Source organism: Rhinopithecus bieti, unplaced genomic scaffold, assembly GCF_001698545.2.
Source record: "Rhinopithecus bieti isolate Rb0 unplaced genomic scaffold, ASM169854v2 scaffold_11944, whole genome shotgun sequence".
Taxonomy (NCBI): Eukaryota; Metazoa; Chordata; class Mammalia; order Primates; family Cercopithecidae; genus Rhinopithecus; species Rhinopithecus bieti.
The window spans coordinates 1,313,433-1,328,008 of NW_016807378.1; the positions used below are offsets into that span (position 1 = coordinate 1,313,433).

Consider the following 14,576-nt stretch of genomic DNA (forward strand, 5'->3'; position numbering starts at 1 on the left):
TTCTTAGAGACCTACAAAGGGACTTAGACTCCCACACAATAATAGTGGGAGACTTTAATACCCCACTGTCAATATTAGACAGATCAGACAGAAAATTAACAAGGATACTCAGGACTTGAACTCAGCTCTGGACCAAGTGGACTTAATAGACATCTACAGAACTCTCCACCCCAAATCAACAGAATATACATTCTTCTCAGTACCTCATTGCACTAATTCTAAGACTGACCACATAATTGGAAGTAAAACACTCCTCGGCAAATGTAAAAGAACAGAAATTATAACAAACTGTCTCTCAGACCACAGTGCAATCAAATTAGAACTCAGGATTAGGAAACTCAGTCGAAACCACACAACTACATGGAAACTATACAACCTGCTCCTGAATGACTACTGGGTACATAACGGAATGAAGGCAGAAATAAAGATGTTCCTTGAAACCAATGAGAACAAAGACACAACATACCAGAATTTCTGGGACACATTTAAAGCAGTGTGTAAAGGGAAATTTACAGGACTAAATGCCCATAAGAGAAAGCAGGAAAGATCTAAAATTGACACCCTAATATCACAATTAAAAGAACTAGAGAAGCAAGAGCAAACAAATTCAAAAGCTAGCAGAAGGCAAGAAATAACTAAGATCAGAGCAGAATTAAAGGAGACAGAGACACGAAAAGTCCTTCAGAAAAATCAATGTGAATTTCAGGAGCTGGTTTTTTTCAAAAGATCAACAAAATATATTGACCACCAGCCAGACTAATAAGTAAGAATAAGAAAAAAATCAAATAGACACAACAAAAAAATGATATAAGGGATATCACCACTGATCCCACAGAAATACAAACTACCATCAGAGAATACTATAAACACATCTACACAAATAAACTAAAAAATCTAGAAGAAATGAATAAATTCCTGGACACATACACCCTCCCAAGTCTAAACCAGGAAGAAGTCAAATCCCTGAACCAACCAATAACAAGTTCTGAAATTGAGGCAGTAATTAATAGCCTACCAACCAAAAAAAGTCCAGGACCAGACAGATTCACAGCTGAATTCTACCACAGGTACAAAGAGGAGCTAGTACCATTCATTCTGAAACTATTCCACTTAACAGAAAAAGAGGAAATCTTCCCTAACTCATATTATGAGGCCGACCCGACATCATCCTGATACCAAAACTTGGAAGAGTCACAACAAAAAAAGAAAATTTCAGGCCAATATCCCTGATGAACATTGATGTGAAAATCCTCAATAAAATACTGGCAAACCGAATCCAGCAGCACATCAAAAAGCTATCCACCACGATCAAGTAGGCTTCATCTGTGGGATGCAAGGCTGGTTCAACATACACAAATCAATAATTTGTGTAATGTAATCCATCACATAAACAGAACCAATGACAAAAACCACAAGATTATCTCAATAGATGAACAAAAAGCCTTCAACAAAATTCAACAGCCCTTCATGCTAAAAACTCTCAATGAACTACGTATCAACGGAATGTATCTCAAAATAATAAGAGCTATTTATGACAAACCCACAAGCAATATCATACTGAATGGGCAAAAGCTGGAAGCATTCCTTTTGAAAATTAGCACAAGACAAGGATGCCCTCTCTCACCACTCCTATTCATCATAGTATTGGAAGTTCTGGCCAGGGAAATCAGGCAAGAGAAAGAAATAAACAGTATCAATTAGGAAAAGAGGTAGTCAAATTGTCCCTGTTTGCAGATGACATGATTGCATATTTAGAAAACCCCATTGCCTCAGCCCCAAATCTCCTTAAGCTGATAAGCAACTTCAGAAAAGTATCAGGATACAAAATCAATATGCAAAAATCACAAGCATTCCTATACAACAAAAATAGACAAAAAAGAGAGCCACATCATGAGTGAACTCCCATTCACAACTGTTACAAAGAGAATAAAATACCTAGGAATCCAACTTACAAGGGATGTGAAGGACCTCTTCAAGGACAACTACAAACCACTGCTCAAGGAAATAAGAGAGGACACAAACAAATGAAAAAAACATTCCATGCTCATGGATAGGAGAAATCAATATCGCAAAAATAGCCATACTGCCCAAAGTAATATATAGATTCAATGCTATCCCCATCAAGCTACCATAGACTTTCTTCACAGAATTAGAAAAATCTACTTTAAATTTCATATGGAACCAAAAAAGATCCCTCATTGCCAAGACAATCCTAAGCAAAAAGAACAAAGCTGGAGGCATCATGCTACCTGACTTCAAACTATACTACAAGGCTACAGTAACCAAAACACCCTGTTTGCCTGGTTGTCACCAGGAGAGGCTGCAGAACAGCAATCATTACTGCCTGTTCTTTCCTGTGGTACTGGTACCAAACAGATATATAGACCAATGGAATAGAACAGAGGCCTCAGAAATAACACCACACATCTACAACCATCTGATCTTTGACAAACCTGACACAAACAAACAGTGGGGAAAGGATTCCCTATTTAATAAATGGTGTTGGGAAAACTGGCTAGCCATATGCAGAAAACTGAAACTGGACCCCTTTCTTACACCTTACACAAAAATTAACTGACGATGGATTAAAGACTTAAATGTAAGACCTAAAACCACAAAAATCTTAGAAGAAAACCTAGGCAATACCATGCAGGACATAAGCATGGGCAAAGACTTTATGTCTAAAATACCAAAAGCAATGGCAACAAAAGCCAAAATTGACCAGTGGGATCTAATTAAAGAGCTTCTGTACAGCAAAAGAAACTATCATCAGAGGGAACAGGCAACCTATAGAATAGGAGAAAATTTTTGCACTGTATCCATCTGACAAAGGGTTAATATCCAGACTCTACAAAGAACTTAAAGAAATTTACAAGAAAAAAAAGCACATCAAAAAGTGGGCAAAGGATATGAACAGACGCTTCTCAAAAGAAGACATTAATGCAACCAACAAACATGAAAAATGCTCATTATCACTGGTCCTTACAGAAATGCAAATCAAAACCACAATGAGATACCATCTCACGCCAGTTAGAATGGTGATCATTAAAAAGTCAGGAAACAACAGATGCTGCAGAGGATGTAGAGAAACAGGAATACTTTGACACTGTTAGTGGGAGTGTAAATTAGTTCAACCATTGTGGAAGACAGTGTGGTGATTCTTCAAGGATCTGGTACAAGAAATATCATTTGACCCAGCAATCCCATTACTGGGCATATATCCAAAGGATTATGAATCATTCTACTATAAAAACACATGCACGTGTATGTTTATTGTGGCACTATTCACAATAGGAATGACTTGGAACCCACCCAAATGTCCATCAATGATAGACTGGATAAAGAAAATGTGGCACATATACACCATGGAATACTATGCAGCTATAACAAAGGATGAGTTCATGTCCTTTGCAGGGACATGGATGAAGCTGGAAACCATCATTCTCAGCAAACTATCGCAAGAACAGGAAACCAAACAGCGCATGTTCTCACTCGTAAGTGGGAGTTGAACAATGAGAACATATGGACACAGGGAGGGAAATATCACACACTGGGGCCGGTCCAGGGGTGGGGACCTAGGGGAGGGATAGTATTAGGAGAAATATCTAAAGTAGGTGACGGGTTGATGGGTGCAGCAAACCACCATGGCACGTGTATACCTATGTAACAAAACTACACATTCTGTACATGTACCCCAGAAGTTAAAGTATAATAATAACAGTAATAATAAGATAATGAATTGAGCTTTCAAACACTTAGTCATGCAAACAAAATTAAATCTCATAAACATGTTCTTGTCCATATCATTCACAGCATACAAATACTCTAAAAGCTTCTAGTTTAAAATAAAAAAGAAAGAAAACTCAAAAAAGAGAGAAAAATCTGTGTATTATACCAAAGTCCACTCCCTGATTCCCTGATTAATAGTCAAGACAAAGAGAGATTTCTCCTTTCAGAATGGCACCACAGCACTGCTCCAATGTCTTCTATCTTGATCCAGGGTCTTTCAATAATTTCTGTATATCATACATTCATTTAGCTATTTAGAATTAAGAGTTACAGGTCAAATGATAGGTTATCAGATTAGTTCCCGAATCTTCCCATTATGTCCTGGCCCAGCAACAGATAAATACACACCTCAATAAAATTACATAAATCAATATGAAGAAAGCAGAAGACAAGCAGAGTAGTAGTTCCAATGATTACTAACAGTTGGTAGGAAGGTGATTGAAGTCAGACTTGGTGTGATACTGTGAAATACATATTTGGTTTTAGTCCAGTGCCTGTTTCCTAGCACACAACTCCTAAAATCCTGAGGATCTCCAAAGTGTCTTTTTGTATGCTAATGAGTTGACTGATGGCCCGCAGTTCCTAGGCAGTTTCAGGATGGAGGCTAGTCACTTGAAATATCAAGACAGGATTAGAGGATGGGGGTTTTCAGCTCCACTCCCCAACCTCCAGGGAGAGGAGAGGGACTAAATTAAATTTTAAAAAGCTTAAATTGCTCACCAGTGGCCAATGATTTAATCAATCATGCCTATAAAATGAAGCTCCTATAAATATCCAGAAAGGACTGGGTCTGAGGAGCTTGTGAACAGCCAAACACGTGGGGCTTCCAGGAAAGTGAACAAAACATGTCCACAAGCCAGGAGGGTGGCATAACCCAACTCCACAGGGGCAGAAGCTCCTGTACTCAGGTCCCTTCCAGACCTGTCCTTTGTATCTCCTCATCTGGCTGTTGATTTGTATCCTTTAAAATACTCTTTGTAATAAACCAGTAAACATGCTTCCCTGAGTTCTGTGAGTTGCTCTAGCAAATTACTTGAATCCAGGTAGGGGGCTGAGGGAACCCTGATTTATAGCAGGTTGGTCAGAAGCACAGGCAAAATAACCTGAGGCTTGCTATTGGCATCAGAAGTGGGGATTAGTCTTGTGGGACTGAGTCCTTAACCAGTATGATCTGACGCTATCTCCGGGTAGATGGTGTCAGAAATAATGGAATTAGGCTGGGCATGGTGGCTCATGCGTGTAATCCCAGCACTTTGGCAGGCCAAGGCAGGCGGATCATGTGAGGTCAGGAGTTCGAGACCAGCCTGGCCAACATGGTGAAACCCCATCTCTACTAAAAATACAAAAATTAGCTGGGAGTGGTTGCATGTGCCTGTAGTGCCAGCTACTCAGGAGGTTGAGGAAGGAGAATTGTTTGAACCCGGGAGGCAGACGTAGCAGTGAGCCGAGATCTTGCCACTGCACTCCAACCTGGGCAACACAGTGAGACTCTGTCTCAAAAAAAAAAGAAAGAAAGAAAAAGAAATAATTGAATTATAGGACACCTAGCTTATGTCTACTATAGAACTGCTTGCTTGCTTGCTTGCTTGCTTGCTGCTGGGGAGAAATCCCCACACATCTGGTATCAGAAATGTGCTGTCAGAGTATGGTGGAAGAAATTGAGTTTGTTTTTCTTTTTCTACTCACTTGGGAATGAGTTGTCAAAAGCAAACAAATAAGAGACATCAAAAGTTATGGTCCCTGAGCTAAGCTATATTTTAAGAGCTGACTTCTAGAGAGTCAATACAAATTACCTTAATAAGGTCTGTACCAACTCAGTTTCAATGCAGTTGTATAAACTTGGTAATTGATGTCTAAATTTACAAAGTTATTCTCTTAAGAAGCTGAGTAGGATGACACAATTAGCCCTCTTGAATTGCTGGGGTTCAAATAGGGTCAAGTTGCTAATATAACCTTGGTGTAAATCTCTGATAAATTATAAGGCACAGTTATGGAATGACCATATGGAATGGCACTATGACCCTTAATCTTGCCTTCTGTTTAACTTTCAGATCTGGGATGAGACTTCTCTGGTCAGAAAGTTCCAAGAAAGGTTGTTTTCTGGACTTGCTGATGATTGAATTACCCATCTCTGAGTTCTAGTTTTAGTGCAAGTTGAATATCCCTTATCTGAAAGTCTTGGGACCAGAAGTGTTTCAGATTTCAGGTTTTGGAATATTTGCCTATGCACAATGTGATATCTTGGGGATAGAACACAATATTCACTTATATTTCATATACACATAGCCTGAAGGTAATTTTATGTAATATTTTAAATAATTTTGTGCATGAAACAAATTTTTGACTGTATTTTAACTCTGACCCGTCTCATGTGGTCAGGAGTGGGATTTTCCATTTGCAGAGTCATGTTTGTACTCAAGCAATTTTGAATTTTGGGGCATTTTGGATTTGGGATGCTCAACCTATACTTAGAGTTAAAAGAAGACTGAACTGCTATTTTTGAACTGAGTGATGGGACCCAGTCTTCTCTGAGGTCAAACAGCATATATATTCAGGGCTCACAGGTCACTCCTTTTGAACAGGTTTTCCCTGGGGAAAAAAACAGGCAAGTTGTGTTCAATTACCCTGTGGGCTATCAACTATAATTGATACTCCTACACTACCCTCATACTCCTACACTAAAGAGACTTGCTTTTAAACCCGTGAGTCACCATTTATCTTCACCACTGCTGTGTAATCAAATCTAATAACTCATTGCCTGGCAATAGTATTTTATCCAAATACCTTATATATATATTTCATTGTTTGTATTTTAATTATTTTGAAACATAATTTAGCTTAATTTTCAAATGGAGTTAAACTAAGAACAAAATTATCAGAAAACATCAACGAAGAGTCTTAAACAAGTTATATGCCTATTGTTTTTACCTAGAAAGCTTTCCATATCATTTTTCTATCTCATTATTTGAAAGACTGCTCATCTGTGTTAGTTCATTAACTTTTTCCAAGTAAGGGTTGCAGCTCTGTCATGAGGTAATAATTGGGTTTCACATTCTACACTAGGAATTTCGGCGTTATTCTATAGGACTGGTAAAGAGTCCAAAATGCAATGACTAGAAAACTATATACAGTCAGCTCTCTGTATGTGAGGTTTCTACATCCACAGATTTAACCACCCCAAATCAAAATATTCAAGGAAAACAACAGTAATAAAAAAACGAATAAAAAATAGAGTATAACGACTCTTTACACAGCATTTATATTGCATTAGGTATTATAAGTAATCTGGAGGTGATTTAAAGTATATGAAAGGATGTGTAGAGAGTATATGCAAATACTACACCATTTTATATAAAGAACTCAAGCATCCATGGATTTTTGTACCCATGGGAAGGGGAGGGGCCTGGAACCAATCCCCCAGGGATACCCAGGGACAACTGCAATCACAGTTTTATTTAAGGAAGATTTGTAGTGTAAGGTAGAAGATTAATAAAGTCAAGAAGGGTACTGGAAACTGGAATTAAGAGGCTAATTCAATAGCCCAAGTAAACAGCAATGAAAGCATAAAATAGTATAGGCACAGTGATAAAGGAGAAGAAGGAATAGAGAGTAAAAGATAATGCAGACAAATATCTGACAACTGTCATCTGTAGAATAAGGTGACAGGATGCAAAGATAACACCAAGTCTCTAAGTAAATCAATTTTGTAAGCAACCACTCCACTACAGGATGGCAGCATTGTGCCAGGAAATAAGGGCAGAACAATACCAACAGACGAAAAAGCAGTTGGAGTGATGAGAAATCTGGTTTCAGGTACAGGCTCAGGAAATGAGAGGTTCAACACTGGAATCATGTTGAAATCAGTCAGGCAAACTGTGATCAGAATCCAAAGCTCAAGACTCAAAATCAAGGATATGAGATCTCGATTCTAGAGTACTCTAATATAAAGTCAAGATGATTTCAGAGTCATAAATCTATTCGTTTTGTGCCACTAAAGTCTAAAGATTCCTGAACAAAACATCACTACACATTAAAGATCTACAGCTGCACTAATATGGATGTTGCATATATCTACAAAACAGTTACATATGGCTCTTTATATCTCAATGAAATTAATAAGAATTAAATCACATTTAAAATTCAGTTCCTCAGTCATACTAGATACATTTCAAATGATTAACAGCCACATGTAGCTAGGGAGTACCATATTAGACAGTGCAGATATAAACTATTTCTATCATTACAAAAATTTCTATTAGCACTGATCTAGAGATTTGAATCTGAAAAGGAATAGTTGTTATAAATGTTTCATATATTCCCATCATAACCCACCTATGTGCAAAGTACACATAGACATTTATTACCAAGAGGCTCCAGCTTCTGCAAACCAGAAAAGATACGTCTACCCTGGTCTCTTTAAAACAGATTTATATAACACCACCAATTAATTTATTCTCCAAATTTCTAAATATTTTATGAGGCATAAATTTTGTTTTAATGAGAGTTAAGTCATTATATAGAACCTACCTACATTTAGCTTTATATAATAAACACTTTTCAGAGTTAAAGATCAGTTTTCTCTGGACTATGCTTCTGTTTTAATCAATTATCTGAGGCAGCAGGATAAAAATGACCTTAATTCAATGTATCAAATGTTTCTTTAACTGCAAATGCATTGCTGTTACATCAGTATGAAAGGTTAAAATATAAAACATTTTTATCGTTCCTTTTAAAACCCAAGTATATTCTCAAGATAATGCTATCCATAGTTAAGAAATACTGTCACATTTTCTGTTCCTGACATCATTCACTTCCCTATATCCTGCTTCCTTTACCACAAAAAAAAAAAAAAAAAAAAAGACTATGATGTTCAGGTCATGGCAAATTTTGGACCAGTGCTCATTTTCCTGTACAGTACTCTTCATACTTCAATGCATTCCTGTTTTAGACATCGCTCCATTCAATTTTTCTTTTACAAAAAAGGAGTTCAGATGCTTGAATATATTATACAAGATTCAAATCAATAAACCACCTAAGAATCTAGAAAATTATAATCATCTTATTCTTTCAGATGCAAATATTAACATAAATTTTAACGAATATCTATGGTCCAATCCTGCCATCTACTGTTTCAAATGTGAAACGACGACAGCTCAAAAGTATAAAACACACTCAATAATAACAGAAAGTGGTTAACGCAGAATTTGTGCCAATTCCGATCTTATATTAACATAATTAGAAAGCTGAGTAAAGAAAATTACGATAAACTCAAGCAAGGATCAGTATCTTTCCTGGTTTTCAAAAGACAAAGTACTGTATTATTAAATCCTTTGTTATCAGGGTAAATGTATATATTTACATTCAGGAGATTTCAGCTCCTGCATTTTCCCAGCCTCATTTACTTAAAGTTACTGATGACTTTCATTTATAAGATTAGCATTGTTCAGTTCCAAGTAAATCCTCAACAGAATATAGAATATAATAGTTGTCTCAGTCTCCAGCAGCAACAGGATTTGAAAGTCTGTTTACCTTCAATCTAACAACTGTGATGACCCTTGGAAACGTGCTCCTCTTTTCAGAAGTCAGCAACTCTGCAGACCTACCTCTGGATACTATTCATTGGATTGGTGGCTAACCCTGTAATGGCCACTTCTGTCGATTTAAAAACTTCCCCAGCACCCAGTCCTGAGTTGATCCTAATTTCCCTAAACTATCTCATGTTCTCAGGGATCCAGCACATTTTGTACCCAGCCTATCAAAGTTTTAGGACAAGACACATTAGCTTCTTTTTAATAATCAGTTTCTCTATTTTACCATATTATTACTACACATGTTGTCCTATACCTAAAATACTTCAACCATTCCTTTCTGCTTACAGAACTAACTGAAACATTATCGACAGAAACAAAGTAGATGCATTTGATTCAAGTTTCTTAAAAGGCTCTGCCGATTTTACCTTGAAATGCCAAATTCTTGGTGAGGCCTTTTGCCATTATTACGTTCCCATCTTGAAGACTGTTCAACAGGTAGCAATCCTGAAGTTCCTGAGCTCCTCCTCAGCTGTGGAGTTGGCGAACTATTCCTATTTAGTCCCTGTTGAATAATTTAACAATGGTTTAAAATGTCACTCTTTAATATGCTATATATGTAATATTAGTGATGGCACATGCAAGTATCAATACAAAGTATATTTTTAACATGTACAGAGAAAAAAGAAACATTTTATTCTGAAAATCTGTCAATTTACTCCAAATTTTACATTCTATTTTGTTATTCTATTCCTCTTCCTCCTACTACAAAATATGTCTGAGCTCTATAATTTAAACTAGATTCTTTTCCTTTTATACATTTTACTACTTGTTTCATGAGAAACAATCAATTGGCAATTTAAAAAGTGGATATGAAAGATTTACCCTGAAAATCAACTTCAGAGGACAATCTTAGGACCAGGGATGATCAGCCCTATATTCTAATTTTTTTATATTTTCAGTACAGTGCTATGGAATTTACTTAGTGGTTAATCAGGAGAAACTGCAGGATTCTGAGTTTGAATAAATGACTGAGTTAAATACAGAACACCTTTAGCATTAATATTTTGCCCTAATTTAAAAAAATATCCTCAACTAACCCAAATGTTCAATTAACAATATTCCATTTTTGACCATTATAAATGTTTTACTGAGATTTACATAATAGTTTCTGCTTTTTATGAATTTCCTCTATCAGCAGACACTGCAGCAATCTCAGAGATAAATATCTGTCTTATATTTCAGTTTTCCCAAGGACACTGATTTTGTAAAGGTTAATAGCTAATTAGACCTGCAGTGAAAAAGTCCTTTATGCTAATATCCTTGTTGACTGTAATTTAGGTTCACACGATCTTTCTTTGTTTTTAACGTGTATAAGAGAGTTATATTAAGTTATCTGTTCCTTTTCCCTTTTGCCTATTGTTTTTTAAATAAATGCCATTGCCCTTTTCTGAAGTAACATCAGGCTTTTTATATGCTTTTCCAAAAGGAGAGACAAATTTGATATAGAATTCTAATAAGGAGTTTAAGGAACACAAAGAAAAGGAATAAGGGTTATTTCCTGGTTCTTATATGACTTACTCTATCAGTAGATTCCAGAACCCAAAATAACCTTGATTAACTACAATGCTCAGGAAATGAGGCATTTAGGCATCCTGTTTAATTAATATTATGTTTAAAATGTTCCTAAAATGTACCAGCACACTTTTCTACACTAAATACTGATATCAATATGATTTCTGATTTAAAATTTTAAGAATTACTATTTTTAAAAATTACTATCCTGAGTATCAAATATCAATAGAAAATGCAAAGGAGGGGTAGAGTGAAAACTAACTCAAGAATACATTAGAGTTATTTTATTTATGGTTTATTGCTATGCCCTCTGAATGCTTGTGATTAATCTCTTTCTTATAAGGTAGACTGCTGAAAAAGAAGTCATATAACTAAGTACTAATTAATTGGGTTTTGACTAATGTAGGTGCTACTGTATAAACTTTAAAAAAATAAAAGTATCACATAACTATGATCCGGACTGTGACCAGTACTTTTGAAATTCTTTTCCTCTAACTGGGTTTGCTTAATTTTTCCACATTTCTAAACCCTAATGCTGACAACTGACAAAATTAACTGATAATCAAAATTCCTACAAAAACTATATTTATCTATTTCTAAGTTCTATAAGCATTATTACAATTGACAAAATTAACTGAAATAAATTTCATCTTCTCTTGGTTAGTTTCCTTATCTGGAATAAAGTGGTTGAGTAAAATAATTTCTAAAATGTTTCTAGTTTTAAAGTTTTATGATTTTAGCTATTGGTAAAGATACTAATAGTCAAATAAAACAAGTAAAAGCACTCTGAATAACGATAATGCATACCAATTTAGAACAGTATTTATTATTTTCTAAAGAAAATCCTATTTTGAAATATTTATATTTTAAAGAGAAATTAATCATCTATTCTAATGATATAAAAATCAATGCTTTGGGAGGCCGAGGTGGGCGGATCACAAGGTCAGGAGATCGAGACCATGAGAAACCCCATCTCTACTAAAAATACAAAAAATTATCCGGGCGCGGTGGCGGGCGCCTGTAGTCCCAGCTACTCAGGAGGCTGAGGCAAGAGAATGGCATAAACCCGGGAGGCGGAGCTTGCAGTGAGCCGAGATCACGCCACTGCACTCCAGCCTGGGCGACAGAGCGAGGCTCCGCCTCAAAAAAAAAAAAAAAAAAAATCAAAAAATGCCTACTGGGCTACCGTAATCTCCAGTAGGTATAAAAGGGGTAAAACAGGGTTCAAAAAATATAAAATCATTTTAAAATAATGCTATGTAATTCATAAAATGGATATTATAATGACCATTTCTTCTTGGCTCAACAAGAACAATTCCTGGATTCTAAAGAATAAAATAGAGCAATAAAATGATCTGGCTACTAGTTTGTTGTACCACCCTGGAACAAAATTTGCTTGTTGTTCTCTACTTCTTAACAAGAATAATAATACATAGTTGTTACCATTCAAATTATAAGTACTAATCACAGCAATGTACTTAAAATAAAAACTGAATACTCAACTATAATTATTTGAGCTTATAATTGCCTCTAACATCCCAAGCAGCTCAATATTATGTCTGGTCCTTGAAAGGAAAATTGTATTTTATATAGAATTTAAAGGAGCAGTTAATTTGAAAATATCATTAAATTTGATAAATAGGGTTGGATGATTACTGTATTTTGACCTTGTTAAGTTTTCTATCCCCTTTCTCAGCTGGGTCCTCTATTTCAGAGCAGGGGTAAAATCCAGGAAATCGTGTGAGAGGATTAATCTTTGGCCTACAGGAACCTGAGAAAGCACCCATTAAGCTACTGATACTCCGTAGAGAGGAAATGACTTGTGGTGGAAGGCTTGGATCAATCAGAAGATCTGAAACCATATTGCGAGCCTCATTTAGCACTGAAAGATCAACTCCATTTCCGCCTCCAGAATTCTAGAAAGAAAAAAAGTGAAATTTTCATTCATTTGTACATGGTATAAATAATATAACAAATGGTATAATTCTAACTTAAAATTTATATATATATGTAGCAAATAACTGTGAACTTTAATTTTTTTCTTTTTCACTAGCTGATTATCACATTATATCTAATGGTATTAATTACTAACACTGAATTACCTAATGACAAGTATAAAACTAAATCTGTATTTACTTTAAAGTCTAATTTGAACATTTCATTAATTCATTGATTATTTCCTTTCCTTTATAACAAACTTTCTTTTAAACACATAAAGCACTTATTTCATTTACCTGACTCACTTAAGAGGCAGTCTAACACAGTGACAAGGTTTTGTAGCAAACATACCTGAATTTGAAACCTAAACTTTAATCTCACCTGTGTGACCTTGAGCAGTTTACTTAATCTCTGAAAATTTCAGTTTCTTCAATGTAAAAAAAGGATAGTAATGTCTACCTTATTATGGGCTAATATGAGAAATCTGATAATATATGTAAAGCAAATAAAGAAGTGGATAATGTATGATTTAGAGCATTAAAAGTATTATTACTATTAATATTATGGAAAATGATGAGCTAAAAATACAGAAAAAAATGTTATCAGTTCAAAAGAGAGCGATAACTTAAAGATGAATAATTAACAAAAACCTCACAGACAGGGTAGCATCAGGCAAGGCTTTAAAAAATTGGTAGAAAAGAATTTTTTAATTTAGAAGAAATATGTCACTGATTTAAACATAAGATGATTTTTACTCTTCGAATAAACATATATATAACGTTCAATTTGATTACCCATAGAAATAAGTGGACTAACAATCAGAACAGTAAATTAAATGTTACTTTTGTTTTTTGTTGTTGTTGTACATTGAACTTACATTTGGGTATGTTTGGAATTAATTATTATTCAAATTAATGAGTTCACAACAAAACTGTTTATTAAAGTATCCTCAATACATTTTGGAAGTTAGAAATATTATGAACATTACACCAACACAGATACATAATGTCTGCTCTTTGTGGATTTTTTTTTCTTGTGAAGTGTTAATATGTATTAGTTTTTATTTTAAAACATTTTCTGACACCAGGGCATAGCCCAACTATTTCTAGCCTTTCTCCCTTGCAAATACCACTAAAATAAACACCTGTCTATATATGTTACTGTGAACAATTAAGCAGATTTCTTAAACACAGCTTCCCATAATCTGAATTGCTGAATGCAAACTAACATGCTAAAATGTTGGCATTCCTCTAAAACTGCCCTAGAATATGTTGCAATCTACACTTCTAATTGTATATAACAGCACCTATTTTTCCATATCCCATTACAATTAGCAACTATGAATTTAATTAATCCTTACCTATCTGATAGCCAAAAAAAAAAACCCTCTAATTTCTGCTTCAACCTGAATTCTCTGATTATTGTGATTCTAAATGTTCCTTATAATATTTATATCGTTTATACTCCCTTTTCTGTGAACTTTGTCATTTTAACCACTCATTGGAATTCTGTAGTGGTCTCATTTAGCCACCACAGAATTCAAATGGAACACATACAAAAACAATTTTTGTTTGCAAGTAACCTTTCCTCAATACTTTTTAAAAACTGTTGAAACCCCATCAAAAAGTGGGCAAAGGATATGAACAGACACTTCTCAAAAGAAGACATTCATACAGCCAACAGACACATGAAAAAATGCTCATCATCACTCGCCATCAGAGAAATGCAAATCAAAACCACAACGAG

The 14,576-nt window shown here is 35.1% G+C and overlaps 1 protein-coding gene across 1 annotated transcript in view; it reads right to left on the minus strand.

Annotated features, from left to right (window-relative positions):
• The window catches only part of PDE3B (phosphodiesterase 3B), a 102,823-nt gene that overhangs the window by 73,352 nt on the left and 14,895 nt on the right, over nt 1-14,576 (minus strand). Inside the window, exons 3-4 of the mRNA XM_017881535.1 lie at nt 12,560-12,808; nt 9,746-9,882 (exon numbers count right to left, since the gene is read on the minus strand). Coding sequence (XP_017737024.1) covers nt 9,746-9,882; nt 12,560-12,808 — 386 coding nt within the window. The remainder of the gene's footprint in view (nt 1-9,745; nt 9,883-12,559; nt 12,809-14,576) is intronic.